The 24,726-nt window shown below is 61.5% G+C and overlaps 1 protein-coding gene across 3 annotated transcripts; it reads left to right on the forward strand.

The window, feature by feature from the left end:
* The first annotated feature begins 709 nt into the window (after nt 1–709).
* On the forward strand, nt 710–24,726 carry WNT9A (Wnt family member 9A). Of its 3 annotated transcripts, XR_007150120.1 has the most exons (6): nt 710–857; nt 17,804–18,060; nt 18,859–19,121; nt 21,007–23,294; nt 23,887–23,892; nt 24,717–24,726. XR_007150120.1 is itself a non-coding variant. In XM_047848620.1 (4 exons), the coding sequence occupies exons 1-4, from the start codon at nt 763–765 to the stop codon at nt 21,487–21,489; spliced, it is 1,098 nt and encodes a 365-aa protein (XP_047704576.1). In that variant the 5' UTR covers nt 710–762; the 3' UTR covers nt 21,490–24,075. The 3 variants fall into 3 exon arrangements, 2 of the variants coding, with proteins under 2 accessions (XP_047704576.1, XP_047704577.1); XM_047848620.1 differs by lacking the exon at nt 24,717–24,726 and having other exon boundaries at nt 21,007–24,075; XM_047848621.1 differs by lacking the exon at nt 24,717–24,726 and having other exon boundaries at nt 18,859–19,109; nt 21,007–24,075.

The following is a 24,726-nucleotide window of genomic DNA, read 5'->3' on the forward strand; positions in this document are numbered from 1 at the left end:
GAGGCGCAGAGAAGGGGCAGGTGCCCGGGCATCCAAGCCGTCAGTGACCTCAGCCTTTAGCTCAGCTCCCTCGGTTTAAGGATGGGGAGACAGAGGTCCCCAAAGCTTGAGCGACCCGGCCCGTGCCCTCCGGTGGCCAGGTTGCCTGCTTCCCGAGGGATCCGGCTTCGCGAAGAGCGAAGACCCGCCTGCTGCCGGGTCTCCGGGTCCACGCAAACTCCCAGGGGAGCGGGCGCGCGCGCTTCAGCCCAGGGCCAACCTCGAGTCCGCTAGGCCCCACCCCTGCGCGTCCGGGCCCCGAGCTCCGCCCCCGGGCCCTCCACGCGCCCCCCCCGGCCCCGCCCCCATGGCCGCTCCGGGTCAGCCCAACCCGGCGGGCCGCTCGAAGCCTCGGCCCCGCCCAGGCCCTCCACGCGCCCCCACCCCGCCCCGGCCGCCGCGGCTCGGAGCCAACGCTCCGCCCCGGCCCCCCCCTCGCCCGCTCCCCACTCCTCCCGCCCCCCACGCGCTCCGCCTCCACGCGCGGGGCGCGCCCCGACACCCGAGGGGCCGGGCGGCGGCGCGGCGGGGCGGTGCGCTCGGCTCGGGTTTCGGCCCGCCCCCGGCGCCGGCGTGACCCCTCCTTGGGTGCGGGCGGGCCAGGCCCAGCTGGCCGGCGCCCCGCCCCCGGCCCGGCGCTCCGGGCGCTATAAGAGGGCGGCGGCCGCGGGGCGCCCTGCGCGGGGCTGGGAGCGCGATGGTCAGCCGCCGAGGCGCGGCAAGATGCTGGATGGGCCCCTGCTGGCGCGCTGGCTGGCCGCGGCCTTCGCGCTGACGCTGCTGCTCGCCGCGCTGCGCCCCTCGGCCGCCTACTTCGGGTAGGTGCGGGCGGCGCGGGGACGGGGCGCGGGGCGGGCGGCCCAGGTGCGCGGGCCCCAGCCGGCTGGCTGGGGGCCGGTGGGTTGCCGGGCGCTGTTTGTTTGCGTCCTGGCGGCGCGGCGTGGGGAGAGGGGCCGGCGCACCCGACGACGGGCTGGCGGCGGGGCCGCGGTCCCCCGTGACCCCGGAGCCGTCGTGGCCGCGACGCGCCCGTGTGCGGGGCTCCCCGGAGTTGGGGGACCCAAGCTGGTCCTGGCTCCCTGTTAGGCCGCCGAGTTCTGGCGGAACGGCTGGAGCCTCCCCCGGCCCCTACCCACCCACCCGCCTTGCAGCTTCCCCCCTCCTTTCTCTCCTCGAGAAGTTAATTTAACAACAACAAAAAAAAAATACGTACAAAATCCAGATGTTCCTTGCACCGAGCCCCAAAGGAGGAAAAAAAAAAAAAAAAACAACTCCAAGCTGGAGGCATTTATTTTTCTTGCGCTTTGCTTCTTACGGCCGCTCGGGCCCCGGCCCCGCGGGAGCGCGTCTGTGGGACCCGACCGGTGCACAGGGCCCGGCCGGGGCCGTGAACGCCGCCCCCCCCCCCACCCCCGCCGTCTCAGGGGTCGCCTCCCGGAGCGCGTCTCGGTAGTAGCAGTGTGCGTGTTTCCTGCGCGTCGCTCCCGGCCGTTCGCTCCTGCCCTGTACTTCCTCGCCCCTGTCCCCCAGATCTGGGATGTCCAGCCCAGAGACCTTTGGGGACCCTCCCTCGCTGCGCCACGCAGATGGGCACCCGGAGGTCCGGGGGTGGCACGGCGCCAGCACCCCCGCGGGGTCTCTGGACTCCTCTCCTGCTGCCCAGGCACCGCCCCTGGAGCCGCGCGGCCCACCCTCTCGTTCTGGCCCCTGCCCTGGGCGCCCCGTGGCTGCTTCTGGTCGCCGCCCTCCGCCCGTCACCTGTTCCCTCGCCCCGGGCCTGGACGCCGTCGCGCGGCGGCTGGCCGGCAGAGGGCCCCGTTGGTCCAGAAATGTGGCACCGTCAGGGCGGGGAGAGGCCACTGGGCTAGGAGCCCTGCAGGTGTATCCTGTTCTCAAAGAAAATAAAATATTTTCATGGGAAACTTTCCCTTTGTGTTTTTCTTTCCCCCCCTTCTCCTTCTGTTCCTTTCTCCTGGGTTGTCTTCCAGGGTCAGCTCCGTGTCTACTTCCCCTGGAGACCCCACCCGGCAGCCCTCTCCTGGCTGGGGCCTCGGCTGTGCAGAGGCTGGCACGCCCCTGCACGCCATCTGTGCAGCCTTTGCCTCGCCCTCGCGGGCAGAGGGAGGGTCAGAGGATGGCCGTCTGGCCGCAGGTCCACGGTGAGTCACGGCGGCCTGTTAGCCAGCTGTGCCTCCCCACTCTCCCAGCCCAGCCTCCGGTCTGCTCACCAGGCTTCAGACACACCCTGGGCTTGTCTGCTCCCAGCGGCTCCCTGCTGACAGCCCTGCTCCTCCTGGGGAGGTCAGAGCCACAGAGGGGAGGTGGGGGTCTCGGGTCCTGGCTGGAAGCCCTCCACCCTTACCACGGGCAGCCTCCAGACTTTTTACCTTTGGGGAAGTTGTTGAGCTCTGCTGTTTAGTTCACGGGCCTGCGGGAGAGGGCCTGGTGCCCCTGTGAACTCCCCTGACCAGCCCTCTTGTCCAGCATGTTGGCCCCAAAGGCTGTCCTGTGCAGAGTGTACCAGGCAGATGTATGGCCAGGGGACAGCTGGCTCTGCTGGGGGCCCTGCCACCACCGTACCAGGCAGGAGAGCTGGGTTCTGTTTGACGGACAGAGGTCCTGGGGTGGGGTCTGCTGGGTGCCAGCAGGATGGGCAGAGCAGAGTAGACTTTATGGGTCTTTGCCCAGCAAGCACCTCAGGGGTTGATTCCCAAGGTGGGGCCAGACCTGGGAAGAGAGGAGGGGGAAAGACACACTCTGGACCAGTCTGTGCATGGAGGCCCAGCCTTTCTGGTCAGCAGTGACTGTCTGGGCCTGGGTCTGGGGCCCTTTCTCCCGGCCCAGCAAAGTGGCAGGGGCTGAAGTGCCAGGGGAAGGAGATAGCCTGAGGTGGGCAGGGCAAGGCTGAGGCAGGGCCTGGGGCTGCGGCTAGGGTTGGAGCTGGAGCTGGGGCAGGGCTGGGGCTGGGGCTGGGGATAGACTGCGGCTGGGGCTGGGGCAGGGTCAGTGCTGGGTCTGAGGCTGGGGCTGAACTGGGACTGGGGCTGGGACTGAGGCTGGGACTGGGGATGAAGTTGGGACAGGGGCTGGGACAGGGGCTGGGGATGGGTCAGGGCTGGGGCTGGGACTGGACTGGATCTGAGGCTGGACTGGGACAGGGGCTGGGGCTGGAATGGGGCTGAGGCTTGACTGGGGCAGTGGCTGGGGCAGGCCTGGGCCTGGGGATAGACTGGGCTGGGGCTGGCTTGGGGCAGGGGCTGGGCTGGGGCTGGAGCTGGATAGGCTGGGGCTGGGGCTGGGGTGGGGTCAGTGTCAGTGCTTGGTCTGAGGCTGGGGCTGGACTGGGTCTGAGGCTGGACTGGGACAGGGACTGGGGCTGGACTGAGGCTGGGGCTGAGGCTGGGACAGGGGCTGGGTCAGGGCTGCGGCTGGGACTGGGACAGGGGCTGAGGCTGGACTGGGGCTGAGGCTGGGCTGGACTTGGGCTGGTGCAGACCTGGGGCTGGGGCTGGGGGCTTCCTTCCCAGCCTGGTGTGCAGAGTGAGCAGGAGGAAGGAGCTGGGATTCAGGTCCTCTTTCTCCCTTCCCCCTCTCGGAGAACTCTGCCTGGCACGGAGGCTCACAGGCAGGCAGGGCAGCTCCTGTTACAGGCCAGAAACCGAGAGAGGCTGGCCTGGGGTTGGGGGGGCGGGTGGTGGGGTGTCACGTGGGCGGTGGGAGCCCTCCCTGCCCCCTCCCTGAGGCTGCAACCTAACCCGGCCTGTTCCCGTTGCCCTCCCAGCCTCTGGCCACTAGGCAGGACCCTCTGGGCCGCTGCCTGGCCTCGGGGAAGGGGCTCTTCCCTCTTCCTCAGTGGCCTGGCCCTGCTTCTTGGCGGTGTGATTAGCAGGTGGTGTTTCCATCTGGTTCTCCAGGGGCCTAGACAGCTTGGCCTGATGCCCTCCTGGAAGGAGGGGGGCCTGGCTCCCAGCAGAAAGGGGCTGGCCTGAGGTCTCCTGGCGAGTTTGGGAAACAGACTCAGACCCTTACCCCCCCATGCCCTGTGGGCCTGGGTGGGCTGAAAGCTTTGCTTGCCCCTGCTTCTGGTGTTATAGGTGAGAACATGGAGTCGAGGAGTGATCTGTGTGTGCTGAAAATCTGTTCAGGAAGGGATGCCCCCAAACCCAGGGCGAGGAGCCCTGGTGCTCCCCCAAGCATGGAGCCAGGGGCTGGGTCCAGCAGAGCCGGGCCTGGGCTCCCTGGTACCTCACTGCCCTTTTCTTAGAGATCCTGCATGTGCCAAGCCAGCCCCAGCAGAAGCTCCTGTGGCCGCCCGTAGACTTACATCCGGGGGCTTCTGGGGGAGTGGAGGCCTCAGGCTTCCCATGTGGGTCATCTTCAGAGAGCTAGGAAGGGCTGTCATGAGCCCTGAGGCCCTTTCTTGGGGTTGGCCCCAGCAATCTGCATTCTGTGGGTGACACTTGCAGGCTGGCTTGGGGGAGGGAGCAGGGAGCAGGGCCCTGCTGGGAGGTCTGTCTGGTCCAGGCAGCCTGGAGGCCTGTATGGAGGAGGCTCCCCCAGCCAGGCCAGGCATTGGTGCGTGGGGTGCTCGAGGCAATGTCAAAGGCAGCTAAGGTGCTCTGGGCTGCAGTGAATGGGGCCTGAGGGCGTTTAGGGCCCACTGCCTTTCCGTGATTGAAATGGAACTCCTATCCCATAGAGTCACCCTGTTGGAGCCTGCGGTGCAGTGGTTTCTGGTACATCTACAAGGCTGTGCAGCCAGCACCACTATCTAATTCCAGAGCATTCCATCACCCCAGAAACCTCATATCCTGCCTCCCCCTGCTCCAACCCCAGCCCCTGGCAACTGCTAATCCACTTTCTGTCTCTGTGGATTTGCCTGCTCTGGACGTTTTACATAAGTGGAATCATACAGCACGTGGCCTTGGTGTCTGGCTTATTTCACTGAGCATAGCGTTTTCAAGACTCATCCACGTTGTGGCATGCATCCGTGCTTCATTCCCTCAGTGACCATGTTGTGTTCGATTGTGTGGATGCACAGCAGTTTGTTACGTGCACTCCCCTGCTGACCGACACCTGGCTGGCTTCCACCATTTGGCTCTTGTGATGCCGCCGTGGGCATCAGTGTACAAGTTCTTCTGTGGATGTAGGTTTTCAGTTCCCCGGGTATGTATACTGAGAGGTGGAATTGCTAGATCGTATGGTAATCACCATGCTACCCTCCCGCCAGCAATACAGAAATGTCCAGTGTCTCCACATCCTCGCTGGTTCTTGTTATTTCTAGTGTGTTGATCAGCTCTGCCTTTTCTTCTAGCCATCCCAGCGGGTGTGGAGTGGTATTTCACTGTGCTCTGACTTGCATTTCCCTGATGATGGGCGATGTTGAGCATCCTTCACGGGCATGTTAGTCATCCATTATGTTTTCTTTGGAGAAATGTCTACTCAGTTTCTTCGCCCAGCTCTTGGCTGGGTTGTGGGTCTTTGTTGTTTATTTGTCAGAGCTCTTTATATATGTAGAGGTTTATTTCTAGATGGAGGAGAATGTGGAGTGTGAGCCGGCACGCTGTCTCTCAGCTGTGCATGGGCCTTCACAATGGGTCTCCACCCCTCCCCCCCCCAGCATGACTGTGTGGTAAAGGTGGTCCTCTGTTTACTAGAGGCTTGTCTACGGGCCTGGTCAGGGGTTCTGGGGACTTGTATGGGAGCCTGCCCTGCCTTCAGGGCTGTTGTCATGGTGGGAGTGGCTGACTGTGCGTGCAAGGTCAGTGTCAGGAGGTGGCGGTGCCCCTCTGTATGAGCCTGGAGCCCAGCTGGGGGTTCTGTGTGGCTGTGTGCCTATTGGCTGCTCAGAGGAAGGGCTCCTAGAGGGCTGTGTGTTGGGGGTGGGGCTCAGGCTCGCCTGTGGGGGGAGTCAGCCTCTCATGGTGAGGCCAGGGTGACCCAGAGCCCAGGGGGGCCGGGGTGGGGCTGGCAGAGAGGGAGGTGTCCCCTATGTTTCCCTGGCTGGGGGCCAGGGGTGTGGAGCTAGAGCTGAATGAGAAGCAGGCTGGGCCCATGGTGTCCACAGACCCACCTCAGGATGGACGTGCCCACAGTAGCCCTGCAAGGCCCCAGCTCCAGCCTTTGGAAGGGAGGCCATGAAGTGGGCTCAGCTCTGCAGTCAGAGCTGAGCAGGAGGGCAGGCCCAGGCCTTCTCCGCAGCGTCCAGGCAGCCGAGTGGCCAGCAGGGAGACTGTGCGGCCCCTTGGAAGTGGCCCTGTGGGCAAGGGGGCACGTGGGGTGGGCTGGACAGACTGGAGGGCACTGTGTAGAGGGGTTGGGGCAGGTGTGGGGAGGCAGGTGGACAAGGGTAGGGATACGCCCCTGCATCTCTGCTCTCCAGACTCTGTCCCTCCTCCCTGCCATCCTGATCAGTCTCCTCTGTGGGGCCCGCGGCCCCCCAGCACAGAGACCAGTAGAAGCAGGTGCTAAGTGCCAGCCCAGCCCAGGCCTCTGGGCTGGGGGCCTCCTGAGGCCTCGTGGTGAAGCCTGAGGTGAGGAGGAAGCCACCGCCACCTGGCCCCCCTCAGCTGTGGGAGCAGATGTCCTGCCACAGCCGGCGGCCGTCTGGACGGGGGGACAGCTGGCCTAATCTCGTCCCCATCCTCTCCACTGTGGCCGGGACCCAACTCTGCAGATGAGGGCACTGGTGGGACTCTGCCGGGGCTTCCAGGGTGGCCCTGGCCCCGGGCGCCACCCGCGGCCCATCCCTGGGGGCCCCACCATGTCCAGGACAATAGCAAAAGTGTGTGGGTAGCTTTTCTCCTGGAAAAGAATGCACACACACAATTTCTCCCGGGGGGCTATGGGACCTGGAAGCAGGACGAGCGATGAGCTGATAAGGGGCCTGGCTTGGTTTTCCTGGTTGCAGAAAAATGACACCAGTCAGCAGGGCCAGCACCCGGCCCTCTTAATCCAGGCCTGGAGGGGCACTGGCCCCTTTGTGTATTGTCCTGGTGGGCAGTGCCTGTCCCAGCTCGGCAGGCCCAGAGGGGTATCAGTGGAAGCACAGTTGTCTGGGAGGTGGGCGAGGCCAGGCCCCTGCTGGCAAGTATGCCTCTGGAGGGTGGCAAGCAGGGCTGTGGGCCTCTGCCCTGCTTGGGGTCTGTGTCAGGAAACCAGCATGGCCTAGCGGGGCCCCTCTGTACCTGCAGTGTCTCTAGGGAGCCCTGAGTGCTCCAAAGTGCACCAGGCAGGTGCGTCCGAGGCTCTGCTCCCTCGCTCTGCACTCAGAAGCCTGGCCTGGGGTCTGAGGGGCTGCTGCATCAGGCTTCCCAGTCCCCCTCCCCACCCCCGCTGGCCCTGACGTCCCCAGCTACAGGAATGGTGGGCTCAGCCTGAGACCTGTCTGATGGCCGTTCAGTGGGCTGTGTGCTGAGGGGCAGGGGGTGCCTCTGGAGCTCCCAGGGCAGGGGTGTGGCTGGAGGGCTGGGAGCACCCCCTGGTATGGGTGGGGAAGCTAGGGGCCTGAGGCCAGGGCGGATTGCGGGGTGGCTCATCGTTAAGGGGCCTCTGTGGGCTAGCAGGCGGCAGGTGGCCGTGCAGGGGCCTCCACAGGAGGGCAGCGCCGACCTGGGTGGCGTGCTGGCCGCCCGGCTCCGTGACCCGCGGGCCCGGCCTGCCGTCCTCCCCTGCCCCTCCCAGCGCGGTTCCTGGCTGGCCTGGCGCCTCTGGCCGCAGGAGGAAACCCAGCCGCCCAGCTGGCAGGCCGTGCACCTCGAGACTGGCGGCCGGACGAGGGAATGGAAAACGGCAAGCCTCAAGCTGCGTTTGTTTTTCTTAGCGATACCTGAGGTAGACGCGGCCAGGGAAGTGGTCTGGCCCAGGAGAGAGGCTGCCAGGGGCTCCCAGACCAGAGCACGTCAGAGCCGGCTCCCTCATGGACAGACAGAGCCGCCGCAGCCGCCCCGGGGCCCTTCCCGTGTCCCCGGCTGTGCTGGCCATGCAGGAGGCCAGCTCCAGGCAGGAAGGTGGGCGCCAGGAGCCTGCCCCACGTCCTGCCCGGCCCTGCTTGTGAGCTCCTTCGGACTCTAGCTATCTGGGAGGCCCAGGGCCATGGCACAGCCTGGCTGCTCCCTCATCTCCCCTTGCCTGCCTGTGACTTGGGTCCTGGACGGCCTCAGTCGCTCTCCTGGGTGCCCATAGCCTGCCCTGCTGGCTGGCGGCCAAAGAGGCCAGCTGACTGTTGGCCTTCAGGGCCTGGGGTCCCAGGGGCTCTGCTTGTCCTGGCGGTTGCTGAGGGTGGACAGGGACATTTCTGTTGGGCTCGGGGACCCCAGGCCTTGTGCAGTGGAGTTTGCTGAGTCCTGTGTCCCCCTGGGCTGGGAGCATCCACTATGCATTCTCACCACCCCTGTGTGGACACAGCCTGTTGACAAGGGAGTGGAGAGGGGATGCCCTGGAATGTGGGGAAGTAGAGTGTCGGCAGCTCTCATAGAGGTGACAGCTGTCATAAACACAAGGGTGCTCGCCACGCTCCTGCTCTGGTTACCATGGCCTGTGGCCCCTGCCTCCTCCTTGGTGGGCCTGGGCATCAGATGGCCGAGTCAAGCTGCAGGGAGCCCCCTGGCTCTGGTGGTGTCTGCACCCACCCCACCATGTCCCCATGTCCGCTGCGCAGGGCCGAGTCAGGCTGCAGGGAGCCCCCGGCTCTGTTGGTGTCTGCACCCACCCCAACGCACCCCCACATCCCCCACACAGGGCCGAGTCAGGCTGCAGGCCTCGGGAGGATGGAGGGTTAATCTCAGAACCAGTTTCTCGGCATTGGAATTTGTTTTGAATTCGATTCGCACAGAAATTAAACGCTGTCTGGTGGGGCTGAGGTTCCTTGGCAGCACGCTGTGGCTTCTGGAACTCCGGCCTCTTCTCCCTCCGCCCAGCCCTGGGAGCTGGGTTTGTGGGCAGGGTGGCCCTTGGGGTGGCCGGGCCTGCTGGCAGGAGGAAGGGCCATTGGAATCCGCCTGGCCTCAGAGCTGGAGGAAGCACGCACTCTGGGGACCGGCCAGCTGCCGGCTCCTGCTGAGGACAGGGACATCCCCCATTCCTTGCTGGCAGTGCCGCCCTGCCCCCTGGCTGCCCGAGGGGGCAGGTTTGGGAGTGTGTGACCAGCTAGGTGCTCAGAGGGGTGGCCCCATCCCCAGGCCGCCAGCATGCCAGTCTCAGGCCCCTCCTCGGAAGGGGACAGGCTCCTAGACTTAGCTGTGTCTGTCCTGGGTTCTTTCCAGGCCTGCTGGGACTAGGGTGGGGTCTCCTTGGTGTCACTGCAGGCTGATCAGGAGGAGGGGCCCTCAACAGCACAAAACCCAGTGTAGGGAAGCCTTGTCTTGAGACCCTAACCTTCATTACATCTACTAAGGCACTTATTCCAAAAAAAGCACATGTCAAGGTCCCAGCAGATGTGAACTTGGGGACATGTGCCCTCTGTCTGTCATGTACAGTGAGCAGCACAGGCCAGGGGTAGCGGGGCACAGGCATGTGTGGAGGTGCCTTTCTCTGTGGGTCTCCCCAGCTCTGGCAGCGGACCCAGAGTGGAGTGTCACAGGCCGAATGGGAGCTCTCAGCATGCTTCCAGGGAGGAGATAACCTTGGAGTATCCACAAGGAGTAAGGAACTGCAAAAACTGACCCAGCAGGTTTGGAGAAACCAAATGGGACTGGGGGGAAGGTGTACGTCGTTGAAAGCGGATTTGAAATAGCTGAAGAGAGCCAGTAAGGCAGATGATGGGGCAGGAGACTCATGTGGAATGTGGCCTGTGTTGGCAGAAATGCGGAGAACCAGAGGCCAGAGGCCGGATTCAGGGACTGGGCGGCCAGGGGTCCTGTTTGCAGAGAATGGCGGAGCATTTTCCAAAAGTCTCAGAATTTGTCAGGGTCACGTGCAGGATTCAGGAGGCCCCAAGTCGTCCTAAACAGAGAAAACAAAAATGCTTCCAGAACATGAACTAGAAGCATAAAACACCCAAGACAAGGAACCATAAAAGCAGCCTGGGCCAGCAGATGCAGATACTGTGGGAGGCTGGTCAGCCTGGTGGTGAACCTCAGAGCAGAAACGCACACAGTGCATGGCAGGCTGGGGACTTGCCCAGGGAAGTGAAATACAGACCTTTACAGACAAGCTGCAAGATGCTCAGAAGGCCACTGTCCAGGAGCTGAGGAGTGTCCAGCATCCTGTTGGGTCCTCACAGTGGAACTAAAATACACGACGGCCTGTAATTTGGGAGTGGGGTTCACAGGCTTGTGTCCTCAGGCCTGGTATTGCCCACCACTGGATGTGACTAAGCCACAGACGTGTGCAGTTGTGAGGGTGGCTGTGAAATAGCGGCAATGCAACATGAAGGTTCAAATCACCAGGGGGAGATGGGTTATCAAGGAGTAACTGGAAAGGAGGCAGGAGGAGACAAAGTGAAATGGGGTGGACCTGTGGAGGAAATACCAGCCGTGTGGCTGAGGAGACCGGGGTCCTAGCCAGGGCCTTGGTCTGATCGCTGGCTCTGCGACAGGACAGGATGTAAGCATAGAGAACGTAGGAGGTCAGGGAGAGAACACACCGCCTCAGTGGACCTTGAGGGAGTTTCACTGTGACCCAGGCTCTGCATGGTAACCTGGGTTGTGATCCAGGCTCTGCATAGTCTCCAGGCTGTGGCTCAGGATCTGCCTAGTGACCTTGGCTGTGACCCAGGCTCCACATAGTCTCCAGGCTGTGATCCAGGCTGATGCACCGTGACCTGGGCTGTGACCCAGGCTCTGCATAGTCTCAGGCTGTGACCCAGGGTCTGCATAGTGATCTGGGCTGTGATCCAGGTTCTGCACAGTGACCTGACTGTGATCCAGGCTCTGCATAGTTTCCAGGATGTGACCAGGGTATGCATGATGATCTGGGCTGTGTTCCAGGCTCTGCACAGTGATCTGGGCTGTGACCCAGGCTCTGCATAGTCTCCAGGCTGTGACCCAGGGTCTGCATGGTGTTTTGGGCTGTGATCCAGGCTCTGCACAGTGATCTGGGCTGTGACCCAGGCTCTGCATAGTCTCCAGGCTGTGACCCAGGCTCTGCACAGTGACCTGGTCTATGACCCAGGCTCTGCATGGTGACCTGGCCTATGACTGGGGCTGTGATTAGGGCTGTACACGGTCTTTGGGCTGTGACCCAGGCCCTGTCTGCATGGTGACCTGATTCTGAAGCAGGAGGTGCAGAAGTGGAGAGAAGCCTGGATGCGGTCAGCAGCGGTTGGTCACAGATTTGAGGAAAAGAACAGTAAGCTAAAGCCAAACATGGCAGAAGGAAGAAAACAGAAGCCGTGCGAAAACCAACAAAGTACCAACTGTGCATTAGAGATGAAGGGTCCCTCTCTAGGAATTGCTGCTGGGAAATCGCTACAGATTCTGCAGATAAGAGTAGGGGATGCTGAGCGCTTTCCTGCCAACCAGGCTGCAAATTCTGAGGCAACGCAGAAAACCAGAGGAGTAACAGAAACAGACTCGAGACAGAGAAATACTGAGTCTGTTGTGAGTAGGGAAGCGGATTAGCGGTCACGATCTGACAGTTCCCTCAACAATGGTGACTAGCACTTCTGCTCCTTGGTGGACACCAGCGTCCACGCACAGACGTGCACGGGAGGGGCAGCGGTGGCTTGCGCATGACGGCGAAAGGGTGGATGACTCAAGTCCACCGCCCAAGGACAGGTGAGCACAATGCGGTCTGTCCATATGGTGACACACAGCAACATGGACATGCTGTCAGCACAGGAGCCCTGTCACCAAAGGCCACCTACCGTATTTGTCTGAAACGTCCAGGACAGGCTGATCCACAGACACAAAGTACATTAGTGGTGGCCAGGTGCAGAAGAATAGGTTTGTCTCTGAGCCAATGAAATGCCCTGAAATCGACTGGCCGTGTTTGCACGCATCTGTGAAAATGCAGCAAAACACTGAATTGTGGACTTAAATGGGTGAATTTTGTGGTATGCAAATTGTATCTCAATAAAACTGTTTGGAAAAGAGGAGAGGAAAAAAAAAGAAAAGTAATTGGATCAGCAGGGAGATCTTTTCATCCAGAAAAGGCCAGTCCTACCAAACAGTTAAGAAGATGTGATTTTGATCTGACTCATCTTCTGGGAAACTGAGACAGTGAGCGCTTTGCTAAGGCACTGAGACCCAGTGGGAAGAGCATGGAAGAGAAAATTACAAACACAGATGCAAACGGCCTAGACCTGACATCCTTAAGGTACAGCTCACAACACAGAGGAAGGACAAAACCCCTTTCATCCGAGGCACGCTGCACGGCCAGCATTGGAAAATCCAGTTAGTGGCATTCCGGTTTTAGCAGAAAAATCACATGCCAACAGATGCAGGGACCACATTTGAGGACACTTGACATCCTTTTATGAGTTTTGAGCAGCTTGTAGCAAATGAACAGCCGAGGGGTCTTCTTTAACCTGAGCTGGGCGCCCAGGGGATACCCGACGAACTTGCCATGCTGGTCACGGAAATGGCCAGGGCTTCCTTCTGAGAACCAGGACACAGACAGGGAGGCCCGCTGTCCTCACAGACCCTTGGGTGGGAAGGGAGTGTTTCTGTGCTGCCGCAATAGAGTGCTGGCTCCGCAGACAGGTAGGTTCCCGGCTTTGACCTCTGATGCTCTAACCACCTGTAGGGTGTCCGCGTCTCCAGAGAGCTAGGTCTGGGTGGTAGAGATGCAAGTTTGGGTGTGTAGACAGGGTGAGTGGGGGGAGGGTCCCCACTTCCTGGCACTGAGGTGGCAGAGATGTGAATTTGGGCATGTAGATGGGGTGAGCGGTGGGGAGGGTCCCCGCTTCCTGGCACTGGTGCCCGTGGGTCTCTCTCACCTTGGGGCCACACCTGCACACAGGTGCCCTGAATGGCTCTATGCTGGTGGGTGGCCACGGAGCTGGGGTGGGGCGGGGGGGGCTCTGGGCCCTGCATGGCAGTTGGCAGATTCTGCACCGTGGCCAGAAGGCAGGAAGGATGGCTGAGGATAGAAAAAGAAAGCCAGCAGCCTCGTCTCTCTGCAGACCACACGACCATACACAGAGGTGAAAACCATCAGAGATGAATCAGCGCATGTGGCTTGTGCACCGAAGGCCAGTTGGACGTCGGATCAGTCGTGCCTCTGTTGGAATCCAGGACTGGCCAGCACAGGGCTGACCTCGGCAGGAGTACCTGTAGGCCCCCGGACTGCAGCAGCAGGGAGAGGCTGTGGGTGCCCCAGCAAGCCCATCTCACGCGTCAGCCTTGCCGAGTGGGTTCTCAAGTGTCCTGTGCAAACACAGAGCCAGCACATGCCTGCTGGACCTGCTGGAAGGAGCTCCCGACACAGTCCCAGTAAAACACCAGCCCAATGACCACCGGCCAGGGCAGAGCCCAGAACAAGGAGCCTGCAGAAGGCCGCTGGCCCTGCCCGGCTTGGACAGAGCACTGGTGTGCCTGCGTTTAGGAGACGGTGTTCAGGACATTACAGGAGGGGCAGGCCTGCAAAATGAGATAGGAGAAATGGCACACACAGAAGAAAGTTGTGCAGTAAAGAGGGTTAGTGTCTGGGAGGACACTAAAAAGTGCCTGACGAGGTCACTGTGGGGATCGGAGCATGGTCCCCTCTGACTCGGCAGGAGGGACTTGGGGGATCTCAGTGTGAGGCTGCAAAACATTTCCATGCGTTATCATGTCTTTGAAAATGCCTGAATGTCACCAAGTGCCGTGCTGACATTTAGACCTCCTTAGGATTTATTTCCTGGTGGGAGATAGCCCAGCACTGGAAGGAGCTTGCCCGATAGGACGGGGATGGGGTGCTGCTTGCCTGCCCAGGAGGCCACTTGCCTGCAGACAGCCTGCCCAGCCTCACCTCCTCCACGGCCGCCTCTGCCAGGCTGGATGCCTGCTGGCAGGGGGCAGCTGCATTGAGCCTGGAGGCAGGTACACTGTTGTGGGGTGGGCAGTGGGGCCAGGGCCTGGAGTGCTCTGTGGCCTGGAAGGTACAGACTCCAGAGACGGGTGTGTGGGAAGAGGCCAGCACATAGGGCTGACGGTTGTGTGTGGAGTTGTGTGGTCTTGAATAGCCTACACGTTGTCCCTTGCATGTGTGCCAAGCTCTTGGGCTGCGGAGAGAGGAGTGAGCTGCATGTGTCCCCAGGCTCCTCTGCTCTGGGCTCCCCGTGGGTGCAGGCCTTCTGGGGGCATGGGCTGTGAGCTGTGGCTTGCTGATGCCTGCAGACTCCATGTCATGGGCGGCCCATTGTTCAGCCGGCCCTGGTCTTTTCATGCAACAGTGGGTGTTGGGGCAGCGTGTGAGTGAGACACCTTTGGAAAGAGAATGGGGTGAATTTCATAGACATGTGAGTTCAGAAATCCAGCCACGGGGGGAAGACCTCTTCCCCGTGTCCACAACAGTCCTCACCTGTGCTCCTTTGATGACTGGAAAATAACACCAGGGCGGTTTTACTCTGTGTTTCTGAGTGGGGCGGAGCCACGTACAAGTTCTCACAGATGCGCTCCACCCTGGAACTGTGTGGCCACATCCCATGGCCATGTGCAGCTGGTTCCTTTGGTTGCTGATCTGCAGGAAAGGGGTCTGTCCACACCCACGCCTCCACACAGAAAGGCAGTTGGCTCTTGGTCTGGGATCCAGCTCGCAGGATCTCCCCTGATGCGGGACTCTGCTGCTGTGCACGGTAGACCCTCTCACACTTAACCGTTTTTCTGGGCCTCTGGATTCTGGGTCACATGGAAAAGAGCCTTCCGTGTTCCAAGAGTGTTTTATGACCCTCTTGCCTTTTGTCTGGCACTTCTGAGGGTTCCTCTCCGTGTTTGGGTTTCTGTCCTGAGTGTCCATGCTCACTGATGCCCACCCTGTTCTCTGCACCCCGTGTACCGTCTGCCTGCTGGCACCTCTGTGAGGGTCTGTCCCCTGCCACTGCAGCCCCAGGCTGGTCTCAAGCAGAGTGCACCCCAATAGTTAAGGAGGCCTGGGGCAGAGGCCAACCTCAGTGAGGACGCAGACTGGCCCTGGGTACGTGTGGGGACCCCCTCCCTCAACCCCCCCATGTGCAGTGAGAACGCAGCCTGGCCCCAGATGTGTATGTGGGGACCCCTGCCCTCAGCCCCCATGTGCAGTGAGGACACAGACTGGCCCTGGGTGTGTGTGTGGACCCCTGCCCTCAGCCCCGTGTGCAGTGAAGACGCAGGCTGGCCCTGGGTATGTGTGGGGACCCTGTCCTCAGCCCCCACATGCAGTGAGGACTCAGGCAGGCCCCAGGTGTTTGTGGGGACCCCCGCACTCAGCCCCCACATGCATTGAGGATGCATGTAGGCTTGCCCCAGGTGTGTGTGGGGACCCCTGCCCTCAGCCCCACACATGCAGTGAGGATGCAGGCTTGCCCTGGGTGTGTGTGGGGACCCCATCCTCAGCCCCCACGTGCGGTGAGGATGCAGGCTAGCCCTGACACCCCAATGCAGGCTGGGAGGTGGGCTCGCCTGCCATCCCTCCCCCTCCCCACACCCACAGCTGCTGTCACCAGCACAGCCCCAGGTACCCCTGGGCCAGCCTTGCTGTGGTTGGTCCTGTTGGACACAGGCATATTTTGGCACCAGCCTAGAGCTGGGTTAATCTCAGAGAATCCAGTCTGGGGGCTGTGCAGGTTGTAGGCTGCAGCCCTTCCGGTGTGTGGCGGCACGCCGTTGTGGGCACAGCTGTTGACATTCCTGTCTGGGGACACATCTCCGTCGTGTGAGCTGCCTTTGTGTGGGGAGTGTGGCTCTTCCACTCTGCAGTGTGGGGTCCCCAGGCCTCTGCCTGCCCTGGCCCAGCTCAGCTGTCCTTGTGCTCAGGGCCGCTTGAGCTCAGGCATGAGGCCTAGAAGTGCACGAAGTGACCCCTGCCATGTCCCCATGCTCTGAGGCAGGATGCCCTGACCCCAGGATGGGAACTGGGGGTGCAGGTCGCTGAAGCTCACAGGTGCCTTCTCCCCAGAGGCCTTGCTGCCCACATGGGGCCTGTCTGTGCCTTGCGGACCTTTGGGGTTCCTCCAGCCCATACTCTCACTGGTCACAGCACACCAGTTGGTCCTCCTGGCTCAGTGTCCCCAGGCATGTGCTGTGCAACATGTGTATGGACTCAATCTGGTGGGAACACGCCTTGGGCTCTGCTCACCGACACCCTGGGCTTCTGGGACACTTGTAGCCCGGCTCTCCTGCAGCTCAGGGCTCAGCCCCAGCAGCCCATTGGTGCCATGCTAGCCCAGAACACCCTGGGGTGTCCTCCCAGGGTGCTGGCCAGCCCCTTGCGCCCACTGCACCTGAGTGTGAAGAGGATGGTTCTTCCCGCTCTGTGTCCTTCATGGCTTTACCCTCCAGGGTCTTTTGCAGGGATTCCTTTCTCCCACCTGCCTGCCTACTCCCCTCCGTGCCCCATGCCCTCTGCTTTGGCATCCCTGCAGCCTTGCTGGGCTCCTGCCTGGGCCTCCTTTGGGCCTGGTTCCCAAGGCTCAGCACCTTGGCCTCCTGCCCTTGGGGAGCTGACCAGGAAGGGCAAGGCTGGTGCTGCTCCGTCAGGAACGTGGGTCTGGGGTCCTTAGGGCAAGGATCAACTCTGCCCTGTACAGGCTCTGCCCTTGGCAGGGTACATGCCTATCCCCCCAGCACACTCTGGCCCCCCAAGCCCAGGCAGGGCCAAGGAGAGGCCATGCTGGGGTGTGTGCAGGGCAGGGGAAGGGAGGGGCCTTGGAAGTCATTACCCTAGGTTGTCCCCAGAGGAGCCTGACCTGCTGTGTCATTGCTGGGTTCATCCAGCTTCTAGGAGCACCTGCCTGAGCACCTTACCCTGCAGAAAGCTGCCAGGAGCCAGCCCAGTGGCCACCATGCCCTTGAGGGGGCTTTTGAAGGGCAGCAGTAAGAGGGATGGGACATGATGTGGGGTGTCAGTGTCTGAGAATACTGGAGCCCCTGGCTCCTGTGGGTCACTGGGGTGCAGAGGCTTGTTTCTTGTGATGCTCATGTCAGAGGACCGGAGCCCCACCCATGTCTAGTTGGGCACCTCTCCTTCTTGAGGGCTGAGGGTCTGGGTGTGCCTAGAGCCCGGATGTGGCATCACCTGTGTGGGGACATTGAGATGTGTCTGAGCACAGAACAGGCAGGAGGTCAGGACCAGTCGGCCCCTGGGTGGAACAGCTGAAATGGGGGTTGGGGGGACCTGAGAACAGGTGGCTGACTCTGAAGGTCAGGGCCTTGGCTCAGATCAGAGGGTCAGAGCTGCAGGGGAACAAGGAGCCAGCTCTGGGCCTCCCCTGGGTTCGACCGGGAGCTCCTCAGTGGCCCAGGAGTTCCTGGAGACCCTACTGGGACCTGCAGGGCCATCTGTACAGGCTGCAGGAGAGCAGGGAATGAGCCAGGCCCTCTCCCAGAGGCCACAGGGCCATTGTGGGGTTGAGTCACTGCAGCTTTGGGCGGCAGCGGGTGGGGGTCCTGGAGCAGCAGTACATGCTCCAGCTGGGTAAGCAGACACAGGAGTGGGTGGGGCAGAGTGTCGGATGTGGTCCCCTTGTGGCCTGGGCTCCTGTACCCCTCCCTGCCCTGCCCATCTGCGCCCTTGGCCCACCCCTGTGCTGGGCTGGCCTGAAGGGGTGTGTGTGTGTGTGTGTGTGTGTGTGTGTGTGTGTGTCTGTCTGTCTGTCTGTCTCTCGCCTCGGGCGTGGCCCTCACTCTGGCATCTCTGTACCCAGGCTAACGGGCAGTGAGCCCCTGACCATTCTCCCGCTGACCCTGGAGCCGGAAGCCGCCGCCCAGGCCCACTACAAGGCCTGCGATCGGCTGAAGCTGGAACGCAAGCAAAGGCGCATGTGCCGCAGAGACCCGGGGGTGGCCGAGACACTGGTGGAGGCGGTGAGCATGAGCGCACTTGAATGCCAGTACCAGTTCCGGTTTGAGCGCTGGAACTGTACCTTGGAGGGCCGCTACCGGGCCAGCCTGCTCAAGCGAGGTGAGTGCACTAGAGGTAGGACCTTCTGAGCAGGTCTGCACCCCTAGGACATCGTCCCTTCACTGGGTCCCAGGGCACCTGGGGGTAGGGTGCGGAGATGGGGGGGTTGCTCTGTGTGGCTCATCCTCTGCTCCATCCACCCCTACATCCTGACCGGTCCCTTGTCCCCCACTACCACACCCACCTGTAGCTCCACCTTCCTCCCCACACTGCCCTAACAGCCAGGCCCCTCCCTCCTGCCCCGCCCCTCCTGGGGAACAGTAGCTGGCAGCACGGGGCGCATTTGGGCAGCTTTGACAGGGCGCAAGGCAGCTCTGATGGCTGTTGCCACATGGTGGTGACCAAGGCCCAGCGGCTGGGCATGAGGGGCAGAGGTCCAGCTGGTGCTCCGAACAGGGAGCCTGCCTTTTCCTCTCTCCTTGCGCTCTGATCTGAGACTTTCAACAGCCTTGTTTAAAAACTGAGGACCTGAGGGGCAGGGCAGGGCTCGCCAAGTCCCTGGGAGAATCTGGTGGGTCAGAGACGCAGTCTCTGATCCCTGGGCAGAGCCTAAATCTCCATGCACTTGGAATTCTCTCTACCCTGACACATCATGTGCCTGGAGCACATAGGAGCGCCTCGTACCCCCGGGGGCACATGGCGGCCCAGGCAGGGATGCCCCCCACCTGCGGTGCGCACCCGCAAGGATCCTGACTGCAGACCCCGCATGCTGTCAGCATTCGGGGCTCCAGCAGCACCTGAGTGAGGTGGGGGTTGCTCCCGCCTGCTCACCCATCCGCCCTCCCTGTGCCCCCACAGGCTTCAAGGAGACCGCCTTCCTCTACGCCATCTCCTCGGCCGGCCTGACGCATGCGCTGGCCAAGGCGTGCAGCGCGGGCCGCATGGAGCGCTGCACGTGTGATGAGGCCCCCGACCTGGAGAACCGGGAGGCCTGGCAGTGGGGCGGCTGTGGGGACAACCTCAAGTACAGCAGCAAGTTTGTCAAGGAGTTCCTGGGCCGCCGCTCAAGCAAGGACCTGCGAGCCCGCGTAGACTTCCACAACAACCTCGTGGGTGTGAAGGCAAGCGGGGCGGGGTGCGGGGCAGGGCATGGGGCCAGGGGCGAGGACTCAGGGTGGGGAGTGGGCATGGGCAGGGTGCGGGGCGGGGCATGGATGTGGGGAGGGGCATAGGTGTGGGCGGGGCATGGGAATCAGACATAAGCATGGAGGGGGCGAGGGGGGGTATGGACATGGGGCGGGGTGAGGGTGGGGCATGTGGCCAGGCCCAGGCCTGGGCGGGGCCAGGGGCCTGGACTCGGGGTAGGGTGTGGGCATGGGCGGGGTACAGGGCGGGACGAGGGGGTATGGGGTGGAGCATAGGTATGGGTAGGAAATGGGACCAGGCACAGACTTGGTGGGGGCAAGGGGTGGAGCATATGGGTGGGGTGGAGCATGGGGGCGGGGCATGGGAGCAGCCGCTGGTGCTCAGGACCGGCAAAAGTGGGGGGCAGGGCTGGGGCTAGGAGGAGGTGTAGTATTGCCTCCTCCGGGTCTGTGTTCCCGGCATGTGGTGCCAGCCGGGGCCCTGGAGTCTCCTTACCTTTGAGTGTCGTTTTCTTACGGAGATACTGGTTGTTGTGGAGGAGGCGGGGGACAGACTTGTAAGGTCTTTAGCTAGGCCCTTCTGGGGGCTGCTGGCTGCAGGCTGGCTGGACCTGGGGGTACCTGGCTCCCGGCCATCCTTCAGCCTCCCTGTAGCCCCTTAGCTCCTGGGCCTACGCGAGAGGAGGAGGCATGAGTGCTGTCAGCTTCACTGCAGACAGAGCACTCCGTCCCCTTAGTCCTCACACAATGCGGACCACCAAGGGCCCCCCGAGGCTCTGCCCCACCTGGGGATGGTCAGGGGCTCTGCGTGCTCGCCAGGCAGCCCCCAGGATGTGGAGCCCCAGCCTGGGAGGGGGCCAGGTAATTAGAGCCAGCCCTGATCTGAGCCCCTCTTTATTGAGAAACCAGACTTCTGAGTCTTGCACTTATTAAAGAATCAATTTCCCCCTTTTTATTCGGAGCCCTTGTCCCTCCTTCTGCCCTCTGCAGAGGGGTGCGGGCAGATTAAATCCCCAAGGCGAGGCTATTTCTTTTCTTTTGCATTCTCTCCTTTGTAAGCTATTAATGAAAAGTCAGAATATGGAAAGTGCTCCATTAGCTCTGCCGGGCCTGGGTAAGCAGCGTTTTAATTAAATTTGTCCAGGTTTCTCAGCAGAGTGTCATTAAATGTGACTCTTCTATTGCCGGGCCAGCGGGCAGCCACATTTCCTAATCCCCCTCAAGCCAGCCAGCCCTCCCTGAGGGCAGCATGGGAGTTCAGGCCTATCCTGGGATGGGGCCCACTAGAGAGGGCCTCCTCCGCTCTCTGCTGCCAGGGACCCCAGTGTGGGTGGTCAGGCAGGAGGCCCCTTAGGGCAGCTCTGTGCATGTGTGTGGAAGTGGGGGTACCGACCCTCCCCTCTGGGGCTGACCTGGAAGATCCGGGGGCCAGTTCTGCCAACTGGGCCAGCTAACTCGTTTCTCCTCACTTCTCCAGGAAGTAGGCTAGTAGGCTGCTGAGCCCAGACTGGGGGGTCCTGTTGGGGCATTGACAGCAGGGCTAGAGGGGAGGCTTGCTCAGTCCCTTCAGAGGTGAGCCCTGGATGCAAGGAGGGAATGTCTCCACGGGACCACAGGTGCTGCAGTGGCCACTCTGGAGGCCATGGTACTGGATGTAGGGCTTCTGTCTGGGGACATTTGTGGCTTGGAGGTGGAGGGACAGGTGCAAGAGCCAGGAAGCCTGGGTGATGGGTAGTGGTGGTCCCCCAGGCTGGGCTTGGGTCCGGGGGAGCTGTGTGGTTGAGCCCTTCTGGGGGTCATCTGCAGGGGCTGTGCCCAGCCTCTCAGTGTGGCCCTCATGCTCAGCCCCCTCCCCTACCAGGTAATCAAGGCCGGGGTGGAGACCACGTGCAAGTGCCACGGCGTGTCAGGCTCCTGTACTGTGCGGACGTGCTGGCGGCAGCTGGCACCCTTCCACGAGGTGGGCAAGCGCCTGAAACACAAGTACGAGACAGCACTCAAGGTGGGCAGCACCACCAACGAGGCCACCGGGGAGGCCGGCGCCATCTCGCCGCCTCGGGGCCGGGCTGCAGGGACAGGAGGCAGCGACCCGCTGCCCCGCACGCCAGAGCTTGTGCACCTGGACGACTCGCCCAGTTTCTGCTTGGCCAGCCGCTTCTCCCCGGGCACTGCCGGCCGCAGGTGCCACCGGGAGAAGAACTGCGAGAGCATCTGCTGTGGGCGTGGCCACAACACCCAGAGCCGGGTGGTGACACGGCCCTGCCAGTGCCAGGTGCGCTGGTGCTGCTACGTGGAGTGCAGGCAGTGCACCCAGCGTGAGGAGGTCTACACCTGCAAGGGCTGAGCCCCGGGGCCAGCCAGGCTGCTGCAGGGGGAAGAGGCCATGCACCCAGTGTGAGGGGTCTATACTGCAAGGGCTGAGTCCCTGGGATGGGGCCCCCAGCACACTTGGCACATGGTGATGAGAGCCCGGGGATTGGCTGGGTTTGCTGTCCCTGCCTCTTTGTCCGTACTCTCAAAGACCCAGAGGCGGGAGGTGGCCCTGGTCTGGCCCCTGCATCCCCTCTGTCCGTGCCCCACCCCCACCCCCATGACCTGAGAGCGTGGCACCATGCTTTCCAAGCTGTGTCCGTCCCTGAGAGGCCAGTTCCTGAGAGCGGCACCCTTCCCTGCTCTGGGCTCCCTCTTAGGAGCACCGGGTGCACCTTCGCGGCCATACAGGGTCTCTGTGTGGCCGTCTGTGGGCTGTCCTGCTCCAGCACTGGCTTAGAGAGTCAAACCACTAGGAGAGAGACAGCCCGGCCACCCAGCCGCGGGGGTCACTGCTGTCCCCTCTGACATGGAGCACTTCTCTTGGGAGTGATGTTGGTGACTGTTAAATTATTTTTATTTAACTAATATATAATAATTATTATTTCCATCCCTGCCCTGCCTCAGGCTTGTGGCTCCCCCTCCTCTTGGTGGTGCCCAGTCTGGAGGGTCCCCTTCGTCCCTCCCCTCTACGCCCCCTCCTAACCTCTTTGCCTGATCTGCTTTGTCATTTGAAACCACTAAATCAAGAGGGATGTTGCTGTTGTTGTTTTTAAAGTAATAAAGCAGGTTGTGTGTGGACACTGCCCTCAGGGCTTCTGGAAGCCAGGCCCCTATACCCAGCTGCCCCCAGTGAGACTGTCCTGGGAAGTGGGTGGACCCCACTCTGGGAGACTTTGGCACGCACCCCAGCCACTTTGGTGTAGGTTTTAAGGCCTGGGGTGGCAGCCAGTGGCCTGCCCTCCCCCCAGGGGTGGGCACAGCAGAGGGGAGGGGCCAGCCCCTTGAAGGGTTCATTTCCTAGCTTGCTTTGTGTTACTGCGGGAGGAGGCAGACGTGAGGACGCATGTGGATGGAGAGAATCTGGGGCTAGGATTTGGCAAAAGGCAGACTGTTCTCTCTGGCCACTCTGTTGTCTTTGCAGGGAAGGAAAATGGATGGGCTACACTGACCTGGCTTGGTTTGAGTGTGTGTGCACATGCATGCATATGTGCAAGAGTGTACGTATGCGTAGTGTGCTTGCATAAGTGGTTTTGTGTGTATACGTGTGCACGAGCACACGTGTGTGTGAAGTATGTGTGCATTTATGTGCATGCATGTGTGAACACGCTTGCAGGTTTGTGCGTGAGCATATGCGTGAGCACGTGTGTGAGCAAGTCTGAAGTGTGTGCATGCATGAGACTGTGTCAGCATATGTATGTGTCTGCAGAAGTGTGCATGTGAGCACAGGGGGCTTGTATGACACATGCATCTGTGCTGTGTGTGTGTGAGCATGTGCACGTAGCTACGCATGCGTGCTATATGTGTGATGTGCATGTGCATGTGTGATGTGCATGCATGCATGCATGTGGGTGAATGTGTAGCCACATGTATCTGTGGTGTGTGTGCCTGTTCTGGCTGTGTTGGCATGGTCAGTGGTCAGCTGGGGCGTGGCCTCCGCTCAGTGCCCTCCCTCAGCATGAGGCTGTCCTTCCCACGTTGGTGTGAATGGCAGCCTTGGCTCCTAGATCCTTTGGCTCTGGGCCTGCCCTGCTCAGGCTCTGTGGCTATGCTCTGGGTGGGTACAGAGCTGGGTGGCAGTGCAGACACAGGAACTACTGAGTGAGGGGGTTCCTTGGAGTTCCGTGGGCTCCAGGAACCCTGGGGACTGTGTTTTTAAAAGAAAACCTATTTATGTTGATGTGGGTCTCTTGGTCCCTGTTCTATAGTGTAAATAGTGAAGTCTATTCTGTGGTTCAGAGAACATCCCGTGAATGCCTGCATGCTGAGAGGGTGGGGGCCAGGGGCCCAGAGTGGGTGCAGCCACACCCCCGTGACAAGACTGGAGCTCAGTCACTTCTGGGTCTGGAAAGGCAGCAAGTCAGAGGAAGGATATTTTGTTAACCAGATACCACATTTAGCTCTATGTCATAATATAAAGGGAAGTATTTTTTTAAACAAGGCAGACTGAAAACGTCTGCTGGCTGGTCTGTTTATATATAAACATATATCAGAATATCTTGCTAAGCGAACTCCTCCTGACGGAGCCTCTGGTCAGCGTGCTGCTCTTCGTGCAGGAGAGCCTCTAGAAGAAACTGTGCCCAGGGGTCAGCCTCTCTGGGACGGGGCAGGGGGCGGGCCACAGGGCTCAGCCATGCTGAGGGCCAGGCGGGTCCCGGCCACCTGCTCCCTGCCAGCCACACACATGTGGACTCCTGGCTCGGTTTGGGAGGTCCGGGTAGGCTGGGGGGAGAGGGGCATTCACACACGAGAACACTCGTGCGAGCCTATCGATTTCTCTACCTCATCTGTATAGCGAGTAGGTGTGTACTCGAGTGACTTGGAGAATGTATTTATTTAACGGCTTTGTGTAACAGAACAGAAACGAAATGGACACTAAATAAATGTATTTTAAATTATAGCCCCATCTGAGTCTGCTGCCTTCAGAGGGGTTCTGGAGGGCCGGAGGGAGGAGGAGGGCCTGAGGCACGAGGACCTGAGGGAGGAGGAGGGCCTGAAGGAGGAGGAAGACCTGAGGGAGGAGGGGGGTCTGAGGGGAGGAAGATCTGAGGGAGGAGGAGGGCCTGAGTGAGGAGAAAGACCTGAGGGAAGAGGAGGGCCTGAGGGAGGAAGAGGGCCTGGGGGAGGAGGAGGAGGACCTGGGGGAGGAGGAGGAGGGAGGAGGAGGGCCTGAGGGAGGAGGGGGGTCTGAGGGGGGAGGAGGACCTGAGGGAGGAGAAGGGCTTGAGGGGGGAGGAGGGCCTGAGGGAAGAGAAGGGCCTGAGGGAGGAGGAGGGTCTGAGGGAGGAGGAGGGCCTGAGGGAGGAGGGGGGTCTGAGGGGGGAGGAGGACCTGAGGGAGGAGGAGGGCCTGAGGGGGGAGGAAGACTTGAGGGGGGAGGAGGGCCTGAGGGAGGAGGAGGGCCTGAGGGAGGAGGAGGGCCTGATGGAGGAGGAAGGCCTGAGGGAGGAGGAGGGCCTGAGGGAAGAGGAGGGCCTGAGGGGGGAAGGCCTGAGGGAAGAATAGGATCTGAGGAAGGAGGAGGTTCTGAGGGAGGAAGAGGATCTGAGGG

This window comes from Prionailurus viverrinus, unplaced genomic scaffold (assembly GCF_022837055.1).
Source record: "Prionailurus viverrinus isolate Anna unplaced genomic scaffold, UM_Priviv_1.0 scaffold_91, whole genome shotgun sequence".
Taxonomy (NCBI): Eukaryota; Metazoa; Chordata; class Mammalia; order Carnivora; family Felidae; genus Prionailurus; species Prionailurus viverrinus.

Excerpts from the sequence above, each read along its gene's own strand:
- WNT9A (XM_047848620.1), top strand. The coding sequence starts at position 763 with ATGCTGGATGGGCCCCTGCTGGCGCGCTGGCTGGCCGCGGCCTTCGCG. Across the intron at positions 858-17,803 it reads CCCTCGGCCGCCTACTTCGG|GCTAACGGGCAGTGAGCCCC; the intron begins GTAGGTGCGGGC and ends CTCTGTACCCAG. Across the intron at positions 19,122-21,006 it reads ACAACCTCGTGGGTGTGAAG|GTAATCAAGGCCGGGGTGGA; the intron begins GCAAGCGGGGCG and ends CTCCCCTACCAG.